A 24,049-nucleotide genomic window follows, 5' to 3' on the forward strand; every position below is an offset into this window, starting at 1 on the left:
ACCTATTAGGGAAAAATAATTTGGTGTTTTGTTTTTGAAGACAGGTTTCTCTGTGTAGCCCTGGTTATCCGGGAACTTACTCTGTAAACCAGGGTGGCCTTGAACTCAAAAGATTCACCTGCCTCTCTGCCTCCAGAGTGCTGGAATTAAAGGCATGTACCAACAGTGCCCAGCAGGGAAAGGGAAAGTAATCTTTAGTGGTAATTGTTTTAAATTTGCAGTGCTACTTACTCAAGGCCTTGTGTATGACAGGTAGGTCCTCTATTCCAAGACCTGGTAGTAATTTTCTTTTTTTTTTTTTTTTGAGAAAGGATTTCTGTAGCCCAGGCTGATCTACAATTATTTATGATTCTCCTGTCTCGAGTCTCCCAAGTACTAGTACTGTACACCATGTGGAAAAACAATCATTTAATCAGAGAAAATATTAACTTTATAGAAAAAAGTCATGGCAGAAAGTCAGCTTTGCTAAATTGTTAAGGAGGGGAAAAAAGGCATTATCAACGATGGAACCAATCACTGCCTCTGTCCTGTGCCACCATGCAGTGATACTGCAATTTTTTTGGTAGTGATAATTATTTGTACGGATATATTGTCTTTTTGGTTTTGCTAGATGATCTTGCTATATACCATTAGTTAGACAGGAATTTGCTACATAGATCAGGTTGACCTTGAACTAGGGGCAGTATTCCTGCCCCTGCCTCTTGGATGCTGGGGTTACAGGCAAGCATCACCATACACTAAACTACCTGTGATTCTTAACTAAAATATATCAAGTGACTTTAAGCTTCAAGGAAATAAAGTTCCAGAACAAAGCAAGCTGAGCTTCTTTACAACCAGCGTCCTTTAAATCACGACACTCTTGTGGCTGGAAAGATGGCTCACATTTGAAGAACATTGTTCTTGACGAGGACTCCAAGAGATCCAACCCCTTTTTCTGGCCTCCACAGGCACTCAACAGTCACATGTACATATACACACAGACACTCATACAAACTATTAAAAATGAAATTATTCAAAGCCGTAACACTTATTAAAAGTTAAGAAATTGCTACAAATTAATACTACATGCCATGAGGAACCATGACTAAATATAGTCCTGCGCCCCACAGTCAACAAAAAACTTGGTTCTTCACTAGGGAAGCAAAGACATAGTGGCGCACACCTTTAATTTCAGCACTCAGGAGGCAGAGGAAGATGGATCTCTGTGAGTTCAAGGCCAGCCTGGTCTACAGAGTGAGTTCCAGGACAGCCAGTGATAACACGGTGAAATCCTGTTCTGAAAAAAAAAAAAAAAAAAAAAAACTTTCATAATGCACCTCTCTGTTTCTGAGATGGCAGAAAGCAGCATTCAGTACCAAGTATTTCACACAAAAGCTCTACTCTCTCAAGGGCATCAAGAACAGGAACTACCTATCATGACAGGACTGGTGCTCTGGGCAGACAAGAATCTCAATTTGTGTGTTTTGGTGCCACGTCACATTGTTCCTTATGATCCTTATCAGTGACCACTTGCCCCTCAAGCCCTTTTCAGAAAAAGCAAGAGCAAAGGCACAGAGACTCAGCCCCTGGGATGCACCAAGAAGGAATTTCCACAGAGGGAGCTCTCCAGGGCCTCCCCCATACCTATCTCAGTTGTGAGAGAAGGCCAATAGGCAAGAGGAAAAGAAACAGCCCTCAAATAGCATCTGCAGCAGAAATTGAACCATGTAACAAGCTCTTTTTCTCCTAGCATCTATCTAGCCTAGATTTTCTGTCCTCTGTTGTAATTAGGTGATACCATGTGACTGCGTCCTGGACAATGAGGAGATAGAGACACAGAGTCATAGACAGACAGGCACAGATGCCAATCCCAGGACCAGCTCCTTCAAAACCTCTCTAGCTTTCTCCCTCTTTCTCACCTCTTAGCCTTCAGTTAACTGAATCTGTGCTCAAATCATCTAGTAAGTCAAAGGTTGAAAATTTTGGAATTGTCCTTGGTCTTGAATGATTATGGAAAGAAGGCTCTCACTCCCAACTCCCTTTACTAGACTATTCTGTGTGACTGAGGAATACATCAATTTATTAAGCCACACATACACATAAAGGCTTCATTTTGTGTAAAGAGCATTAGTAACTACTACAACATAAATACGGTCTGCACATTAGATACCAAGTGTTGTGTGAATGTTAACATCTTGACTCAAGGGCTCTGGACACAACTACTTGAGAGAGCACTTGTTTGGTATACCTGAAGCCCAAAGTGGGATCCTTAGTAGCAATATAAAAGAAAATTCTAGATTTGGAAATTTAAATGTAGCACATCTATAGCTGCTGCTTCTTCTTCTTCTTTTTTTTTTTTTTAACTTTCAGAAGAAAGATAGGAAATGATTTTGAAGTGCTACTGTTTGAAAAACTGGTTTGAAACCATAAAGAAAGTTTACTGTACCCTGTCACTGCTCATCTGTGAGCATGAAATTACTTCAAAATGAAAACACTTTTAAGAAAATAAGATGGTAACGTAGAGACAGGAGAGAAGTCCTAGTCCCTACTCCAAATGGCTTGACAGATTTAGATGACGCCTCCTGGAGGGCATCGCCCTACATGTGGAGTGGGGGAGGGTGGTCGGGGAGGGTGGTCGGGGAGGGTGGTGGGGGAGGGTGGTGGGGGAGGGTGGTCGGGGAGGGTGGGGGAGGGTGGGGGAGCGTGGTGGGGGAGGGTGGTGGGGGAGGGTGGTGGAGCGTGGTCGGGGAGGGTGGTCGGGGTACATGTGAGGGTGGGAGAGAGGGAAAGAAGTAGGGAGAGGGAGCTGGGATGGATATGTAAAATAAAAATAAAAAATAAATTAATATTAAAAAAAAGAAAATAAGATGATAACTTAGAACCATATACCCAAAAGGTATTCCAGGAAACAATAATTCTAGAGGGCGTTAATTAGACTATATTATCTGGGGTTTGAGGGAAAACAACCACTGCCTTCTCACACCCTCTTGACACAACTGCATAAGCCTCTCTTTGTAAAGGTTCTCCTCTCAGATAGCACAGACGTCTCATCTTCAGACCACACTCACAAGGTTTAGTGGTATTTCCTCATTTTCTTCTTTATTAATTCCTTCACTTGCTCCAGTATGCTGAGTACAGTGTTTGCAAACAGAAATCACTCAAAACACTGCAATTCTCATCATGTTTGAGGCTGATGTACATGCTGTTTACTGACCAGCCCCAAATGCAACAAAGACAGTGAACTGCAGTAAGTGGCCCTGAGATCACAGAGCGGGGGGGGGGGGGTCAGCAGACTGAGGACATGCTGATGATAAGCTAAATGCCTCTTAGAATTACCTTGAGAAATGGAATCACAAATGGACGAAGAGGAAAGTTTGTTGCCTCTTGGAGCTTGCAATGGAATTCTTCAATTGTCACTGTTGAATTCTGAAACAACAAATAATGTTCAACATCCAAAACTGGGCACAGCAGCAAAGACTAAAGGAATGGTCTAAAATTCCTCTATGGATGGACAAAGTGATAATACAGATTTGTAGCAGAGAATAAATGACTCATATGCCACAGGAACAGACTCAAGGCCGCATGTTTGGACAAAATAGAGCAGACTGGATCTCAGAGGAATGAGCTGTCATACCAGACTGTCTTCAGTCAACTGTTAAATCACAAAGAGCTTAACTATTTAATTTTTGTTTAGTTTAGTTCCCCCCCCCCCAAAGAATGCACAGTCCAGCAGGAAAACAGACTACAATTTTTTTTTTTTTGGTTTGTTTTGTTAAGATGGCTCAATGGGAAAAGTGCTTACTACCAAAGCAGAGTTTCATCCCCTGCAGTTGTACTCTGACTTCTATGCATTTACAGTGTACAAGTATACACACACACTCACATTAGATAGACGTAATTCTTTTATCTGCTTGTTTTCATTTTTGAGACAGGGCCTCACTATGTAGCCTTGCCTGGCTTCAACTCAAGAGATCCTCCTGACTCTGCCTCCAGAGCACAAAGATTCAAGGCTTGCATTAGTACATCTGGTTCTGCATGTCTTTTTTTTTTTTTTTTTTTTTTTTTTTTTTTTTTTTTATTAAAGCTCAGAAATGGTTATTTTTGGGAGAGAGAAAATTCAAAGGGTAGGATGTTAGTAGGTTTCGTTTCAAGAGAACATCTACAATGGACTTAGAAGATAAGGTACAAGGATAGAGATAGTCCTCCACACTTTGTTGGGAACAGGCTCTTTCTATGGCACTGAAGCTGACCTAGAACAGTTTACTGAGTGCTGGAATTATAGACATACAAACCTATGCATAGCTTTACAATTTTTTGAGATAAATTAGTCTAACAAAGTTGTAAAGCCAAATTAGAGGGGATGGAGAGATGGCTAAGCAGTTAAGCACACTGATTTGATTCCCAACACCCACATAGTGGTTCAGAACCGGCTCTAATTCCAGTCTAAGGAGATCTAATGCCCTCCTCTGGACTCTGAAGGTACCAGACTCAAATGTGGAACACAGACCTACAAGGAGGCAAAGCAGTCATTCACATAAAATTATAACTTTTTTTAAACTTTAAAAAAAAAAAAAAAAAACTTAGGAAGGTTACATGTAATGGGCTATTTCTCTAATCTTTACTGTTAACATCTCATGAAACACACACTGATACAGTATAAACTAAAAAAGATTTATTGTTCTTTAATGTGTATGAATTTTGAATACATGTATGTACATGTAACATGTGAATGTTTGGTGCCTGTTTGTTTGAGGCCAGAAGAGGGCACCAGAACCCTGGAACATACCCATACCCATGCTTACACCAAATAAAAATTAAAATAGAATATATATAAAAAGAAAAGGAAAAAAAGACCATGCTTTCATGAAAGTGTAGACTACTAGCTGATCTGAGAATATGGATAGCAAAACTTGTAAAATGATAAAACTTTCCCTAACTAAAAAGGTAGAAGCAACAACCTTTGTTCCTCATACAGGACAAATGGGTAAGCAAAATAAACACAAAGATAACAGAATATGCCTTATCCTTTGGAAAAACATTTCTTTTCTGGCTGGAGTGGTGCCTTTAATCCCAGAACTCAGAGGCAGGGGATCTCTGTGAGTTCAAGGCCAGCCTGGTCTACAAATTGAGTTCAGGACAACTAGGAATGTTACACAGAAAAACCTTGATTCAAAAACAAAAACAAAACAATCATATGTGTTACATCATTGTTGAACCATGAATAAAGGTTTGGAGAATAGCTCTGCCAGCAAAGTGCGTAGCATACATGAAGACCTGAATATGACCCATATATACTACATGGGCTGAACATGGTGGCACATGATCATAATTCCAGTACTGGAAAAAGGTAGAGGCAGGAAAATAAGTAGTTAAAAAAGTCATCTTCAGTGGGGCAGTGGTGGCCTTTAATCCCAGCACTCGGGAGGCAGAATCAGGCAGATCTCAGTGAGTTTAAGGTCAGCCTGGTCTACAGAGTGAGTTCTAAGACAGCAAGGACTGTTACACAGAGAAACCCTATCTTGAAAAAAAAAGCATCTTCAGCTGCACAGTGAAATTTGGCTGGGGCTACATGAAACATAATCTAGAAAAACCAAATAGATAGAAATAATTCTGACGGTGAATGGTGGTGGTGATAATGGTGACAGTGATGGCACAACAATGGCAATGTACTGTACTATAACCCTGAAAGTGATAAAAACAGGCTATCACAACCACTAAGCTCCACAGACATAGCACCAGAGCAAGTGAGAGCTGGAAAGGCTCTGGCTGAGGAAAACAAACTAAACACAAGCAAGAGATCCTGAGGATACAACAAACTCTTCTGGTTCTTTGAGCACTACACACTGTGAAGCACAAAAACACAAATGCAGGTGAAACACCCACACATACAAAATAAAAATAAATAGATCTTGGAGCTGAAGAGATGGCTCAATGTTATGAGTACTGGCTCTTCCAGAGGACCTGAATTCAATCCTTAGCATATGGCAGCTTACAATGATCTGTAACTGCAGTTCCAAGGGACCCAACCCACGTGATTTCTGGCATCCTCTGAGATGTATGGTGTGCATATGTGTGTGTGTGTGTGTGTGTGTGTGTGTGTATAAGCAAAACACTCATACAACAAAATATAAACTTAAAAAGCTAACTTAGTCTCCATTTAATAATACTAACTATTCTAACATAGTTTAAATTTTGACTAATAAGTAGATTTGCTCTAAACAAATGCACACACACACCAAAAAAAAAAAAAAAAAAAACCTCACACTTTCTCCAAGTAACAGAAAGGGCTCATTGTTACTGTTTCTGGATTCCATAAGAGGAGCTAGACATAGATGGTCAACAAGACCCAGCCACAATCAGTCTTTACATGGTTCTTTGGGCAGAAGCACTACATACATTTTCTTTGTTTTGGGGAGAGTGTGTACTGTGTAATCATGAAATGGGGAGAATATTAAGGAGGCCAGGACACAGATTCTTCTAGACTCTGCCCATGTAGATCTCCTTTACAATCTGTCTATGTATTTTTATTACTTCTCTGGAATGAATGTTAGCTGTGAGTACCACCATATGTCAAATCTGGAAAAGGTAACCAATCTACAATCACAGGGCAGTATTAGGGATTCCTGACACACTGCCCCAAATGCAAACAATTCAAATGTTATCAAAAGCAAAAATGTATACATTGTGGTATAATAAAGCAGTACAACAAAATAATGGTAGCTCATGCCTAAAATCTTCGCATTAAGGAGGTAGAGGCAGATGATCAAGTGTTCAAGGTCCTAAACTACACAGAGTTCAAGACCAGTGCCCTACAGGAGACCCTGTTAGTTTTTTGTTAGAGACAGTATTTTATACACTGACTTGCTAGACTGAAACCATGTAAAAATCAGGATAATTTTGAACCTCTGGTCTTTCTATGCAGATATCCAGAATACCAGGGCTGTGGATACTAGACAAGTACTCTACCAACTATGTTCCATGCCCTACCCTCCAGTATACTGGAGAACCCCAGGGGTTTCCCTAAATTATATTTTGAGAGAAAATGCAACTGTAAGGAACAGAACAATAACTCAGTTTTTCATCATAAACAGAAATTAACATGTGGGAAAAGAACACAATGCTTTCACCAGGAATGAATTTTACAGTATTTCATCTGGAAACACTGACAACTGGCAGTATTTCCCTCATAAATTGAGAAGACTCAGTCTCACCCAGATAGCAATATAGAAAGTTAATCCTTTATAAGCAGGCCCAGTATGATTAGTATAGAAAGAAAAACTAAAACTATACACAAGGAGCTGAATAACATACCTGTAAAGAAACTATTAGACCATCAAACTTCTAATTTTACAAAATATTGTTTAGAAAATTAAAACTGGTTTGTAAATAATGCACCAGCTACTGAAATGTTGACAAACAGCCTTCTATTTACGTGGCTGAACTTCAGCAGGCCTGCTGAAAGTTGTTTAAGACAAATCCAAAGCTGCTTACCAGAATTAAATCCACACCTTAGATAATAAGACTCTTATAGATTCTTTGGTAAATAAATACTGCTATGAAATCTGTAATTCGACAGTTTTGAAAAAATTGAAACAACTAATGTAGTCCATAGTATCTACATGCTTTGAGAATGAGCAGGACTGTCATAACTTCTTAGGCAGCTGGTAAAGGTGAAGACATACTCACCACCAGTGCTAGAACAAGAGTCCGAACCTTCTCTCCAATCTCAGGTGAGATGTCATTGCCAAACTGTTGCAGAGTAGTGAGAAAGCGTTTCAATTTGCTGAGCTGCCGAGCACCACAAGTAGCTGGCAACTGTTGATTTGTTAGTGCCGATGATGTGGAAGACGCAGGACCATTGCTGAATCTCTGTGGTGGTGACGGGGCACCATTCAGGGTAGGAGGGGAATGGTTGATGCCGTTGCTTACTAAAAGAAAGCCAGAATAAGAAGACTCAATTCAAGTACAGAACATAAGAGCCTTTTACTGACTTATGTATAGTCTTTCACTACTCTTGAATTCTGTAAAACATTTTAGTGTGTGTATGTGTATATATGTACACACATATATGTGTATGTATACACACACACACTCATTTCTACCCTCAATGAGATTGCTGTGTACCAGCTTGGCAGTGGTGGTCTTTAATCCCAGCACTTGGGAGGCAGAGGCAGGCGGATCTTTGTAAGTTGGAGGCCAACCTGATCTACAGAAAGAATAAGTTCCAGGCCAGGCTCAAGTTACACAGAGAAACCCTATCTCAAAAAACAAAAATAAATAAATAATAAAGAGATTGTTGCATACCAAGACAAACTGTCAGGGAAAAATGACAACAGAATATTGTACAAGTGTTAAAATCTAAGTATGGTGATACGTGTTTTTGTTGTAGTTATGGCTACTCAGGGGGCTGCAATGGAAAGATCATATATCCAGGAATAGGAGGCTGTCCTTAGTAACATAGTGACATTCCATTTAAAGCAGGCAAGCAAGCAAAGAGAAGGAACATGGGAAGGATAACTAACATTAAAGCCATTTTGAAAAGGTCACAGAAACTATTTTAGAGGTCTCTCTCTCTCTCTCTCTCTCTCTCTCTCTCTCTCTCTCTCTCATGGAGATGATCAATGATGGAGGAACAAGACCCCAACTACACAGCCGACACTACCAAAGAAAACTACTGGATAACCTCTTTTTGAGCTGTTGGACAATGAAGTTCCAGAGACCACCCCAACCCCAAACATTAAAGGGTTTACCAATGCTATTCGTTACTCTCCAGAACTTGTCTGTAAGATTCTACTCTTGGAGGCACCAATCAAAAGTCATCAAACATGGAAAAACCTAGCTTATACTTAACTAGAAGTGTCATCCCTACTGGCCAGTGTTCAGGGTGCTAAAAAGTGCTATTCATGCTACTGGAAGAAAAAAATAATTCATCCATCTTGAACCCAGCTACGAACTCTGTGAGCTACAATAAATAACTGCTTGGCATAAATATTACAGGAGTAACCAAACACTTTTTGAATGGACTTTTAAGCCTGCTCCATAAGACAGAACCTGTATCTGATATTGTCAATGAGGCCAAGAACCTGTGGCTAGATAGGTCATGAGACCTAAGAGAAAAACCTACTGTTATTTGTTAAATGGACATAACAATAAAATTACTTCTGTTGAGTTATTTCTATACGCATAAATAATAGATCACTGAACATTCATCAGAGAAGCTTCTTTATGTAGCCAATGGCCACAGAAACCCAACGCTGATCAACATGCAGAGAAAAAGACTTCAGAATACTCAACCCTAAACAGGATGTCTATTATTATACTCCTCCCCTCATGACTTAGGGATCTATGAGAAAGACTATAAAATCCAGAGGTGGTGAATGTCTTCACGTATAGTAAGGTACATGCACATACTGACTTACAGAGATTATTAATACAAACCCAAGTTCAAGCCAGATAAATTTTCAGCATATAAGAGAGGAGAGATGGGCACATAAGCCCCACTCCCAGTAGCCACTGGCATTCGATTCTTTGTATATGTGTCCATGTGTGAGGGGGTTATTGTTGTTGTTCGGTGTTTTGGTTGTTTTCCAGACAGGGTTTCTCTGTGTAACAGCAGTCATAGCTGTCTTGGAACTCAATTTGTAGACAAGGCTGGCCTAGAACTCATAGAGATCCCCTGCCTCTGTCTCACGATTGCTGGGACTTAAAGGCATGTGCCCCCATGCCCGGCAACATGATTCTTGCTGGGAGAAGTAGAGTTAGTTTTCCACTAATGTACTGATACCTCCAGGGCAGGTCCCACATCCAGAAGTAGTCTGTCAGTCAACACAAACTAGACTGAAAGAGGGAAAGGAAAGAGGAGAACAATGTGAAAACAAGAGAGAAAGACAGAGATTGGGGGGGGGGGGGGTAAAGTTGAATACCTGGGGGTAAATCTGAGAGGAATTGGGGAGGGGGTTGGATATGATCAAATATATTACAGGAAATTCTTAAGTACTAAATAAAAATATTATTCACAAAGCAAACTGGCAGACACAACACACACAATCAATGTGGAGTACTATGAATAGGAAAAGGTGAGCTCCACTAATGCTCACATGTAATCCCAGCACTTGGGTGAAGGAGGATATTAGAGAACACCTGGCTACTGTGAGTCCCTTCTGCAAAACAAACAAAAACAACAACAAAAAGTATAGACACCACGGTGCTAAAGGTGAGTTGGAGACTAACTGAAACTCATTATTTTTACCTTTTTTCCCCCTTAAGATCTAATGTAAGTGTATGAATGCCTTGCCTGCATGTATGTCTGTGTATCGCATGTGATGGATTGGATCTCTTGGAACTGGAGTTAACTAACAGACAGCTGTTAGCTGCCTGTGAGTGCTGGGAAACTCCAGTCCTCTGCAAGACCAAAAGTGCTCTTAACTCCTGAGTCATCTCCCTCAGAGGCCCCTCTTTTCTTTTCTTTTCTTTTCTTTTCTTTTCTCTTCCTTCCTTTCTTACCTCCCTCCCTCCCTCTCATTTTAGACAGGGTCTTGCACAGTAGCTTTAAACTTGCTAAGATGCTCCTGCATTGGCCTCCAGAATAGTATTATTATAGGTATGAGACACCACAACAAGCTTTATGTTCATTTTACAAATTTCCTTCTTAAAGAAGCCAAGCAATCAGTCACAAGTTAGCATGTGAGAGATAACAGAGAAACAGAATTATACTAATGCCAAAGATATTTCCAGGTTCTATCTTTACTACCTAATCTGCATCAAAATGTCTCTCTTTGACCATTCAAAATACTAATGTCCTTTAGAGTAGCTTTCCCCTTGTCTTGACACAGATTGATAAATAATGCAAAAGTCTTGGTCATTCAGAAAAATGCCTTCTAAAACCAGAGTGCTCTTAGCTATTCTAGAGGTTAAGGCAGAAGAATCACTTGGGTTCAAGAGGTTGAAACCAGCACATCAAGACCCCATATACCCAAAAGAAGAAAAGGGGAAAGGGCACTATTTAAACTCCATAAAGGGTATCCCTTTCTCTGTTTTTGGTCAAATTATGATAAGCAACTAATCTGTATTCCCATTTTTCTTGCTTTCATCAGTAGTTATTTCTTGGTAGTTTTAATGTAGGAAACCTCAGGACTAAATTTATTATATATTTTCTTTCTTTCTTTTTTTTTTTTTGAGACAGGATTAAATATTGTTTCTAAAGCTACATTCTCAGTGGCATTAAGGAAAAATTTCTCCTGTGGGAAATGGAGAGGTGTCTCAGGGGTTAAAAGCCCTGGCCGCTCTTCCAGAGGACCCAGCTTTGGTAACCAGCACACACCTGGCTGCTTACTACTACTGTATTTAACTCCAGTTGCAGGGCATGCCCTCTTCCTGCCCCTGAGGGCATGCAAATGGTGTACAAACATTCACTCTGGCAAAACACCTATACACATAAAAATAATTTTTATAAAAATCTCCTCTGTAACTGAACAGTAAAACAAGATTACCTAGCAACTAATCATATCAATGCTTAAAAGTCTAATCAAGTTAAGGGCCAGCATGGTGGCACACATCTGTGAGTAGATGCCAGGCTAGTCTACATAGTGAATTCTGTGACAGTTAGGGATACAAAGTGAGACCCTGCCCAGAGAGGAGGGGAGGGGGAAAGAAGAGACTGTTAACCAAATATATATATGGCGGATGTAGTGGACTCACACCAGTGATGCCTGCAGCACTCTGGAGACAAGTTATGAGGGTTCTAGCTTGGAAACCAGTTCGAGCTACAGAGTGAGACCCCCATCTTAGAAAAACAAAGTGGGGCATGGGAGTCCATTACTATGATCTCACCGGCACTTGGAAAGTGAGGCAGAAATCTCAAGAGTTCAAGATCATGCTGGGTTGTAAAGAGTTCAAGACGAGTCTGAGCTACATGAGACCACACACCAAAACAAACAAAATTCAAGCAAGCAAACAAGGAAGTACAGAAAATAATTAATCTAAGTCAAGTCATTAGCTGTTTTAAAATGTCAATCCTTTAACCTCTTCGCTAATAAAAACCACCATTCATGAGTATGAAGACCTGCACACACTTGGTTATACTTCCCTTCTCCTAAAATAGTCACAGTCACTTCTCCATCTCTACTTCTTCTTCCTGGACAGACAGTATTCAGACCTAAACCAGCAAACTTTTCTGTATCTTATATAGCTCAGCTATCACTTGAAGTTAAGAACTTTTTTTTGGTACAGGGTAGTGCTGGGTGTAGTGGTGTATGCCTTTAATCCCAACACTTGGAGGCAGAGGACGTAGATCTCTGGTCTACAGAGTGAGTTCCAGAAATGTGCACACACACATGACCACTACTTTACTTCTTTGTACATATGCAATTAGTTGACAGACTGGTCTTCTTTCTGTTTGGTTTTTGCTTCATGAGACAGACCTTGAACTAGAGTTCTTTCTGCCTCAGCCTTCTACTTCCCTTTTCCCTCAAACATTTCAAGTGCATGTCACCACACCAGGTAAGAATGTCTGAAGAATATTGCCTTAACATATGCACATGTATATACATTACTAGATTTTTGTAAACCATCAATACATTTATTTCATGTGCGAATGTCATAGTGAATGTGGAGGTCAGAGGACAACTTGCAGGAATTGGTTCTTTCCTCCAACAACATGGGTCCTGGGGAGCAAACTCAGGTTGTCAGTCTTGTTAACAGGCACCTTCACTTGCTTTGTTCATCATCCCCTAACAAGCGGTAGGTTTTCAGGAAAATGGTGTTGAATTCATAAAAAACTAATGGGCTGAGGAAAAAAGGAGGGTAATTCTATCTTCCAGTCAAAGAGATTACCAAAACTCCCAGAAAAGATAGTTCCACACTTTAACTTCGCCAATCTAGAAAATTTATTGCAATCATCTTTCATTTCTTTGTTTCCATAGGAAGATCGATCCTAATCAGAGCTGCCCTCTTAGAAGCACCCCACAAAAAACAGAACATTACTATGCTTGTAGCCACCTGACAATATAGACAAACTTTTCACAGCCTTTTAAATTAAATTGTATAATCTATTTTCACATTCTTCAAATTATAATGTATCCAGCTACATAGTGAGTGAGACTCTGTCACAAATAAATAAAAATCATGCCAATCTTTATTTGGAAGTCATATTGAAATAGGCCCCTCCCTCACAAAATAGCTCAGTTGGACTAGAACTCACTATGTAGACCAGACTGGCCTCAAAAATCATTGAGAGCCACTTGTTTATGTCTCCCACGCGCCAGGATTAAAGGCATGTGTCACTCCAAGGAGTGGCCTAGAGCTCTTGATTCTCTTGAGTCCTGGGATTACAGGCTGAAGATTATAGGAATGCATCACTATACTCTTATTTATATTTTAGTCATGTTGAATAATGTATATTGAAGTTTTAATATAAGCCAGTTACTCAGATCTACATTATAACTCTGAATCATGAATCCAATTTAATTAAGAGATCTCACATGCTGTAGGAGTAAAGGACACTGGCCTCGGTCCTCCAGGGTTTATTGGTGGGAGGGGCGGCATGATGGGAGGTGAGGATCTTGACTGTGTCTTCACTTCCACAGGCGATCCAGGCATTGCTGGCACCCTTTTCTCACAACCAACTGCAAAAAAATAAAAAAATAAAAAAAGGGGGGGAGGTCAAAGCTCTCTATAAATAATAAATAGCAACAGCAATTGGAAATGAACCTGTCCTCTAGGACTCAGAAGTTAAGATGAGATGATACTTACAACAAAGGGTAAAAATATTAACTGCCTGGAGATGCCCTAACAACTAGCTCTGCAAATAATACCTTATTTGGGGAACGGACCTTTAAAAAAAAAAAATCTAATAACATATTTATTTATTTGGGGAGAGAGAAAGAGGAAGAAAGGAGGGAGAGAGAAAGGGGAAGAAAGGAGGGAGGAAGGAGGGAGGGGGAGAGGGAGAGGGAGAGGGAGAGGGAGAGGGAGAGGGAGAGGGAGAGGGAGAGGGAGAGGGAGGGAGAGAGAGAGAGAGAGAGAGAGAGAGAGAGAGAGAGAGAGAGAGAGAGAGAGCGAGAGCTGGCACACACATGCACCATGATGTGTGTGTGGCAGTCAGAAGACAACTTGCCAGAGTCAGTTCTCTCCTACCATGTGGGTCCAAGTAATCAAATTCAGGTTTTCAGCCTTGGCAGTAAACCCTGCAGGCCTTGGAAAGGACCTTTTAAGATTGGGCAAAGTGAGGTTGTAGAGATAGCACCAGTTAAGAGCACTGACTGCTCTTCCAGAGGACCTGGGTTCAGTTCCCGGTATTCACATGGCAGCTCACAACTATCTGTAACTCCAGTTCCAGAGGATCTGACAACCCCACAGACATAATTGCAAGCAAAACACCAATGCATGTGGGGGGGGGGGGAGTAAGGTGGAGGGGCACTGGAAGAACAACTCAGAGGTTAAAGAGGACAGAGGTTCAGTTCCTAGCTCACAACCAGCTCTAACACCAGTTCCAAGCAATCTCATAGCCTCTTTTGGCCTCTCATACATAGAGGCAAAACACACATACACACAAGAAAAATCTAAAAAGTAAAACCTGGCACAGTGGCACATGCCTGTAATCCTAGCACCAGGGTGGGAGAAACAGGAAGATCAGAAGCTCAAACCAGACTCTAGCTATAAAACATTCTGGATTAAAACTTTGACTCAAAAAAACATTTAAAATAAGCTATTTCTCACAAAAGAGAACCTATTAATATACCTGGCTAACAGACTTATCTTTAAATTGAACTATATATATATGCTTCTCACTAATTTCCTGTTTGTTTGTTTTTAACTTAAATACTGTAGTAGCAATTGATTTTGATTTCAAGTGCAAAGACCACAGAAAAGGTTTAAATGAGAAGGTAAAATCGAAGCTTTCTTGTAGGATCAGCTATAAAGATGGCATATTCCAGCATATTCATATAAACCACAAGGCATATCTTAGCATATTCACCACACTTTCTGATGGGGAAGATGTCCCTAGATACTATTTTATGTTCCAGTTTGCAATGGCTCTATTTCAGAGAGGGATATATGAATAAAAAGTATTAAGGAAGCCAAGCACCAGTGTTCGAAACCTCTAACAAAACCTACAGTATTCTGTGAATCATGAGGCCAAAATTTCACACTCTTGTTGTCCCTGGTCAGGATGCTTTGTGAAAATGATGGTAGTCCTATCTGATTAGTGGGCTAATGAGCTGTTGCGCTTGCCTTTCTCTTCCTGCCAGTGTTTTCTCAATGCCCTTCAGAGAACAGTTGACACATTTCCAGCTCTTCCATCTGGGGCCCAGCTTTCTGGAGGGAGTAGGAATAGAGGAAGGAACTGACAGTTGTCTCGCACTGTTATGTATCGTGTGCATCAACCTAGAGGGCATCTTTCTCAGACCACCTGTCTTTACAGCAAGGGTGCCAAAGGCTAGAGGGGGGGCTTAGCAGTCAAATAGATACATTTTAACATTCAGCACATGGCCAGGGTAACAAAGATGCCTCAGCCCAACTCCAAAACACTGAGCTCCATGCTTCACCTCCGGAAAACTTAGCTAGTGGATAAAATCTGCCTCAAGAACACAGTTTACAGGCCACATTACTCACTTCTTGTTTACTCCACTGCCCACAAACCAGCACCATTACTGTTATTCCTAGTTTCAAACAGCAATAAAGATATGCAGAGTAAAAGGGCTGGTTTGATGCATTTTTCTGTTACTCATGACCTACATAAAATTTAGCAAATAATTTCACCTTTCGAGGCCTTCCTTGTTTTTCAACACAAGTAAGTAAATAAGTGACAATAAAAACCACCCACAGAAGGAAAGCTATGAAAATCAAAGACAGGAGCTAGAGGGATGGCTCAGAGGTTAAAAGCACAGCTGTTTTTCCAGAGGAAGTGGGTTTGAATTCCCAGCACCCACATGCTGACTTACAACTTCCTTTAACTCCCGTTCCAGGAAATCCAATACACTCTTCTGGCCTCCACAGGCACCAAGCACACATGTGGTACACAAACATACACACAAGCAACACCTATATACATACAGTAAAACATAGGGGCTGAAAAGCTGGCTCTGCAGTTAAGAGCACAGCACTTGTTGCTTTTGCAGAGGACCAGGGCTTGGTTTCAGCACCAACTTGATGATAGATAGCATCCTCTGAACTTCCAGAGGATCTGACACCCTCTTCTGAACTCTATGGACACCAGGCATGCAATGCACACACATACATGCAAGCAAAAATAATACACATTAAAATAATAAATTACTCCACATAAAATAATAAATTACCCAAGAAATACATGGGGAGGAGGGAGGGAGGGAAAAGGAAGGAAATATAAAAAAAAAAGAAAGAGATCATTGTTTTTGATGGGGAAATGAGACTGTGATTCAAGATAGCTATGTGTGAGTTTTCATGTTGTGACAGCAATTCCTTAAAAAGCAGTAACAATAGGAATGGAATGAGAAAGTAGATTTAAAAGACACTTAAAATGCAGAGAATTTGGTCGTTGATAAGATGATGGGGGGAAAGGGATAAACACCAAGGTGGAATGGAATTACTGACCAAATTAGAGAACACTAGTGTAATGGCAGAGTATATCTGAACCAAAATAGAGAACACGAGTGTAATGGCAGAGTATATTTGAGGAGAGAAAACTTGGACATTAAAGTTTTGGTTTTTTAAGACAGGATCTCACTATGTAGCTTTGGCTGTCCTGGCACTCACTCTGTAGACCAGGCTGGCCTGAAACTCACAGAGCTCCTCCTGCCTCCTCACAGGACATTAAGTTTTTGCACTGACTCTAAACCAATATATGTTCCCAGTAGGTAGTTTAATTCAGAAGTTTAGAAATAAAAGAACACTTCAGTTTAGAACAGGAAGTTACTAGCATAAAAATGAAGAAATCGAGGCTATAAAAGGAGTAACTTTTTTTTTTTAAAGAATTTATTTATTTATTTACTTATTTTTTAAAGAATTCTGTGTGTGTGGGTATGTGTTCCTCTGCCTGCAGAGGCTTTAGGTATCAGAGGCAGTGGAACTGAACTGTGATTGTATGCAAGAGCAGTGTGTACTCTCAACCTTACTGAGCCATGTCTTCAGGCCAAAGTAAATTTTCTTCTCTATTTTTTTTTTTTTTTTTTTTTTTTGAGAGAGAGAGCAAGAGTATCCTAGAAACATACTATTGACAGAGGAAGTCTTCAACTTCTGATCCTCCTGCTGAGTTACAGTCTCAGGTCTACTTAAAAACAACAACAAAAAACAGGCTGGCCTGAGTGCTGATATAACAAGGTATGTACTGTTACACTCAGCTTCTTCTGTTTTGCTGTTGTTGTTTTGTTCCTGCTTTTACTCTATGCTCAGTGAAAAATAGCTGGTAAGTACTACACACTAAGTACCCTTTCCCTTTAGAAAGCTTTAACTATTTACACAGATTATCTTTTTCAAGCTTACTTTGGTTAAGTCACAAAGCCAAAGATGAAAAATAACATTTTCACAAATGCCCAGATTTTTTTTGTGCAAATTCTGCAATTCATCCATAATTGTCCCATGAAAAACTTGGCTTTACATGTCTTTGCTGTCATTTCCAGCTCCTAATTCTGGAAACTCACACTTAGCTACCTCCAGCCATTTTTTTCAAGCTAAACTAGTAGTTCTCAACCTGTGTATTATAACTCATTTGGGGGTTGTTTATCAGATATCCTGCATATTAGATATTTACATTAGCATTCATTACAGCAGCAAAATTACAGTTATGAAGTAATTTTATGGTTGGGGATCACCACAACATGAGCAACTGTATTAAAGGGTCTCAGCATTAGCAAAGTTGAGAACCACTGCTCTAAACCAAAGCCCCTTTAAGACAATCAATTCACAAGGAAAGGATAAAACAGGAAAGGGAGGGGGGAAAGGGAGATTTGGAGGCTGGGAAGATGCCTCAGCAGATAGGAGTGCTTGCTGTTCTTTTAGAGGTCCCAAGTTCAATTCCCAGCACCCACATGGTACCTCACAATCCTAACTCCAGTTCCAAGGGATTTGATATACTCTTTTTAGTGTACCAGGTACAAAACGCCCATACTAACATGTAGGCACAACATTCATACACAGAAAATAAAAATAGATCTCTTTTTAAAAAGAAAAGGCCAGGTGTGGTGGTATACAACTTTAATTCCAGCACTCAGGAGGCAGAGACAGGCAGATTCCTGAGTTCAAGGCCAGCCTGGTCTACAGAGTGAATTCCAGGACAGCCAGGGCTCTTGCACCGAGAAACCCTATCTCAATAAACAAACACACAAACAAATAAACAAATAAATAAAAATTAAAAAAAAAAGGAAAGAAAGAAAGAAAAAGGAAAGGAACAAGATGTCACTTTCCCAGATTGGAAAAGAATGTAACTGGTTTATGCTCCCTCTGCTCAATTAGCTTGCTCATAAACAAGCGCCACACAACCTAGATCCTTAAGCAAGGGAAATTTCTAACAACTCCAGAGGCTGGAAGTTTGAGTATGTGGGAGGGTGTCTTCTGGGACCTTCTCTGTGAGTTACAGCCAGCATTTCCCTGTGCCTTTACATGGAAGAGCAACAGGTGAATGGTAGTAACAGCTAGGGGTGTGGGGAAATAGAAACATGAGGATCACTTGTTGCTGGCCATTAGCCTCGTTCCAGGTTCAGTGAGCCCCCGTCCCAAAAGAATAAAATGAAGGATTCTGGATGTCCCTTTTCGCTTCCCCATGTGAACACTCAGGCACACACATATACACTTATATGTATGTATTACACAAATACAATAAATTTTAAAGTAATTTAGTTTTAAAAGATACTTTAGAGCTGGAAGGATTACTCAGCAGGTAAAGTCTGCTGTGTCTTAAGCCTGGTGGTCTGAGTTCAATTCCTAGAACCTATCTAGTAGAAAGAGAAAATGCATTCTGTCACCTCCACACTCACATAAAATGAGGGGTGTCTGTGTGTTTTCAGACAGTCTCACTATGTATCTCTGACTGGCCTGGAACTCACAGTGATCTGCCTGCCTCTAAAATAAATTCTTTAAAAAAACAAAACAAAACAAAACAAAAAAAAAAAAGATTTGTTTGTGGATATGGGTATTTTATCTGTCATCTGCACACCAGAAGAGGGCACTGGATTTCATTATGGACTGTTATGATCCATCATGTCAGTGCTGGGAACTGAACTTGGGAATTCTGGAAGAACAATCAGGTAAGCAACGGGTTAAGCTTATTTTCAGGCTCTGCTCCATCTCCACTTTTCTAGAAAACCCAAGACCAGAAAGAAAGAGTGTCTTGTCCGCCTGAAGACAGCTGGGGAGATTACACAGAAATTTTAAGAAGGTATTTATTACTAATGTGTCTGACCCTTATAATACTGTAGACAGCTAGCCTACACTGTAGTGGTGCTTTCTACAGTTTACACTTGCAGTGCTTATAGGCCAGCAAAAGACACTGTTGACTTGATTTTCCTGTGTGGTGCCCAACCCCCATCCCCATATCCCTGGTTGCTGTTTTTCATGTACTTCATTTAGCATCTTCTTTGTCATCTTAAATTTAGGACCCTGGAGCTCAGTCCTCAGATCTATTCTTGACTCATTTCATCCAAAATACCTGCTCTCAAGCTTTAAAAATTATCTGTATACCTTTTTTTGTTGTTGTTGTTCTATATACCAGGATGAGGCCAGTTGGTTTAGGAGCTGCCAGCCTTCAGGTCCTCCTGAAGCTTGTGGAGCTCTGTGGCTATTGTCCATAACAAGCTGCCCAGGAATAACCATGGTGGGACAGCAATACTCAGTTTTGAAGTGAGTGGATCCAGACTACACCTCCTGAAACCCACCCCACTCACCAGGCTGCAAACTGGAGGGGATGGATGTTTGGCAGTCATACCCAACTCTTTCTCAATGCATCTAAGCTGAGCTGACTCCAGACTCCATCCCCCTTGAGGACCATGTTTGTTGTTGTTGTTGTTGTTTTAATAGATAGAGAGCAGCTAATGACAGCCCTTGGCATTGTGGGTTGTAAGGCTGAATGTTGGCATTGATGTCACCCTCCACCTGATCAGTTGACAGCCTTTAATCCAAAGCTCAGACTTCCCATCCTGGCCAGTCTGGCTACAACAATACAAGTGGAATTAATGTATTTAGGTTATCTGAGATAACCATGTAAAGGCATAGGAATGTAGCTCAGTAGAAACCTCATCTAACATACATGAAAGCACACACATATCCTACTCCCTGCCCCCAGGACTTAGAAGGAGGTACAAGTTCAATGTCTCCTATTACAATGGGTGTCTGAGCTTAATAATGGACTACATGAGATCAAAATCATAAAATTTTCTTCCTGTGGAAATCAACACTGATCTTGAATCTGGAAGATGTGCTTGAATATCCCAGTGAGCAGGTGTTAAAAATTAACTTGAGAAAGTGCTACCTACCTACCTACACACACACACACACACACACACACACACTGTTAGCTAGTGTTAACAGCCATTATGCCACTGAGTATAGAGGGTAGGCAATACTAAAGGGTTTCTTCCAGTGCTAATCATTTTAATATTTAAAGACATGTAATCAGCCTGCCAACATCAAAGCCTGTTGATAACCTTCATGCTAGTAAAAGCAGCAGCAACACAGCTGACCTGATAATGTAAATAGGGAAAAGTGAAATATGGATTACTGGACCCCAGTTCCAGCAAATGTTTATTTGGAACAACAGTCTACTCCAACTGTACACCATCTGTTTCAAGTCTCCACCAAGGTAATATTTCTCACATGATGAGAAATGACAAATACCCTGCCTTCTCAGAGAGGCTACCTCTTTCACAGTCTAAGTTTAACTGATCTCAAGCTTTAACATAATTAGTATTAACATCCTGACCAAACATTTATTTCCACAGTCAGAGAGAGTCCAGAGCAGCCTGGTACTATCATGAAATAAGTTAGCTCTTATCTTCTTGGTCACATATAATCCTCCTCACTTTGGTTGCTTGTCTGTCTGTCTGTCTGTCTGTCTGTCTGTCTGTCTGTCTGTCTGTCTGAAACAGAGCACTGTCAACTTTTCATATCACTAATTAACAACTTTCCTAAGATGGAACTCAGGTCTCTCTGGTACCAGCCACTGACAGAACTGTACTGTGGTGTCTCTGGAATGAACACCATCTTCTGAAACAAAATACATTAAATGCTGACAGTCCAACTCCAAAACATTTTACAAGGTATCCCATATCCCTCCTCCACTGGTAATATTGTAGCCACTGTCATGAATGGTAACACTAGTCCCTAACTATTCTTCCTGCTTTGCATCTGACCCCTTCCAATTTAGCTGATTTAAGCCCTAAAATGAGTTAAAGCCTCTTCCTGTTCCTCCAGTAAAAATCAGGTCTTTACCTGGCTTAGTGAGGAAAGACTGGACAAGATTTCACTAATATATCCCACGACAGTACTGAACATACTATGGTAAACGTAGTCCAGGCTAACCTAGAGCCTGTGTCAATCTTCCTTCCTCGGTCTCCAGAATGCTGGGATTAGAGTACTATCCACGGTCTTTTAAGCAGTTCTCAAAGTTTGATTAAAATTGCTAAGCACTCTGAAGACCTTTTGTGGCAGAGGGGAGAAGGAGAAACAGATTTTCAAAATCATTTTGGGGGCTCAATTGTCTTTCTTTCTTTCTTTCTTCCTTCCTTTCTTTCTTTCTTCCTTTCTTTATTTGGGAATAGAGTCTTACATATAACAAGCTGGAACTACTGTCTCCACTTGCTGAGTCCTGGGATTATAGGCATGCTACCATGACCAGCTATAGCCTATTTTTCTACCGTTAACCAGCTATATAACATCTGGGATAAATGATTATTTTCTCACTTTAAAAATTATCTGTCATCTGACTGAAAGGCAGCCTCTTGAAAAGATATTCATATTATTACTACAGTCATTCCCATTAACAGTATTATTCACAATAGCTAAAACATAGAAGCGGAGACAGGGAATAGTACATTATCAGTTATCCTAGTGTTTGCAAAGTAGAAGCAGGAAAATCAAGAATTCTAGGCCAGGCAGGCAGTAGGTGGTGCATGCCTTTAATCTCAGCACTCAAGAGCACTCAAGAGCACTCAAGGCAGATGGACCTGAGTTTGAGGTCAGCTTGCTCTACATAGTGAGTTCCAGGACTACTCAGAGAAACCCTTTCTCAAAACAAAAACAAAAGAGTTCAAGGTCAGCCTCCATTATATACCATGTTTGAGGCCAGCTGGGCTATGTAATACCCTGTCTCAAACACCAAACAGCACACCCCCTAGGGAAAATGTGGCATATACATATATACAATGCAGTAATAATTAGCCTGAAGGAAATTTTGACACATTAGAAAAGTTAATGATGTGCTACATGAAATAAGCCAGACACAAAAACCAAATGCTATGATTCTACTCAGGTTTCAGTAGTCAACAGGCCTGGTTGGAAAGTTCCCATTTACATCTTTTTTAATGTGTACTGGTGTTTTCTCTGCATGTGTATCTGTATGAGGTTTCTCTGCATGTATACCTGTATGAGGATTCTCTGGAACTGGAATTACGGACAGTTATGAGCTGCCATGTGGGTGCTGGGAATTGAACCCAGGTCATCTGGAAGAGCAGTCAGTGCTCTTAACCACTGAGCCATCTCTCCAGCCCTGAGATAGTTACCATTGAATGGATATAGAATTTCAGTTTTAAAAGATGGAAAGGGTTCTGGAGACAGTGGTAATGATGACTATACAACAGTATGAATAAACAACTGAATGGTACACTTAATTAAGATATACTGGGCAAGGTGGCATGTCTCTGTAATCTAGCACTTAGAAGGCTGTGGCAAAAGATCTAGCGTTCTAGGCCAGCCTGGGTAGTATACAGCAAGACCCTGTCTGAAGGCAGGGGTGGGGGTGTGTTTCAATGGTAGAATGCTTGTACAGTATATATAAGGACCGGGGACTGATCCACAGTGGAGAAAGGGAGGGGAGAGAGGGGAGGAGAGGAAGGAGGGGAGGGTCCAAACTCAGGTCTTCTGAAAAATCAGTATGTGCTCTTAACCACTGAGCCATCTTTCTAGGGTTTTTGTTTTGTTTTGTTTTTTAATTTTTAGTCTTCTCTCACACAGTACATCAAGACCACTGCATTCCCATCCTCCCCTCTTCCAAATACATTACCAACACCAACACCCCCTCACCCCAGAAAAGAACAGGCCTCTCAGCAATATCAAACAAACAGCACAAGATACAATAAGACCAGGCACAAACCCTTACATTAAGGCAACCCACTAGGAGAGAAAGAGTCCCAAAAGCAGGCAAAGAGTCAGAGTCATCCCCACAAAACACCAAGCCAAAAGCCATAGCACGTGCACAGGACCTAGCGCAGACCAGTGCAGGCCCCACTATTGCTGCTTCAGTGTCTGGGAGCCTTCACGCGCCCGTCTTAGTTGATTCTGCAGGCTGTGCTCCCCAGTATCCTCAACCCCTCTGGCTCCCACAATTCCTCCTCTCTCTCTCTTCCTCCAGGGACCCCTGAGCTCCAAGGGGAGGGACCTGATGGAGACCTCCAACCAGGGCTCTCCTTCTGTCTAATGACTCCTTCCTTTCATTGTTTATTTAGGTTCTCTGAGACAGTTTCTTACCAGGTAGCTCTGTCTGGATTGGAACTTGCTTCATAAACCAGGTGGGCCTTGAAGTCATAAGGGTCTGTCAGTACCTGACTCCCATTCCTCATTGAATTTTTTGAATAATGATGTGTAATGATGTGTATGAGTGTTTGGCCTGCATGCATGTGTACCATGTGTGTGCCTGGTGCCAAAAGAGGGCTGGATTCCCTGGAACTGAAATTAACAGAACTTGTCAGCTGACATGTGGTGCTGGGAACTAAACCCAAGTACTTTGTGAGAACAAGTGCTATCAACTACTGAGCCATCTCACCAGCTCCTAAAGTTTTTTAAAGTAACATTTATTTTAGTGTGCACATGCACACATACATGGATGAATGTGTACATGGGTATACGTAGAGGTTAGTTTTTTCCTTCTCTGCCTCCGGAGTGCTGG

At 40.7% G+C, this 24,049-nt stretch overlaps 1 protein-coding gene across 6 annotated transcripts in view; it reads right to left on the reverse strand.

Annotated features, from left to right (window-relative positions):
• Cbfa2t2 (CBFA2/RUNX1 partner transcriptional co-repressor 2) overlaps window positions 1-24,049 on the reverse strand; it is a 95,040-nt gene that overhangs the window by 28,464 nt on the left and 42,527 nt on the right. For 5 of the 6 annotated variants that reach the window (XM_051192788.1, XM_051192761.1, XM_051192770.1 and 2 more), the window contains 3 exons: window positions 13,458-13,601; window positions 7,666-7,907; window positions 3,316-3,405 (listed from right to left, as the gene is read on the reverse strand). In XM_051192788.1, coding sequence (XP_051048745.1) covers window positions 3,316-3,405; window positions 7,666-7,907; window positions 13,458-13,601 — 476 coding nt within the window. The remainder of the gene's footprint in view (window positions 1-3,315; window positions 3,406-7,665; window positions 7,908-13,457; window positions 13,602-24,049) is intronic. The other variant, XM_051192779.1, reaches the window with a different exon arrangement.

The sequence above is a fragment of the Phodopus roborovskii genome, unplaced genomic scaffold (assembly GCF_943737965.1).
Source record: "Phodopus roborovskii unplaced genomic scaffold, PHOROB, whole genome shotgun sequence".
NCBI classification, from domain to species: domain Eukaryota; kingdom Metazoa; phylum Chordata; class Mammalia; order Rodentia; family Cricetidae; genus Phodopus; species Phodopus roborovskii.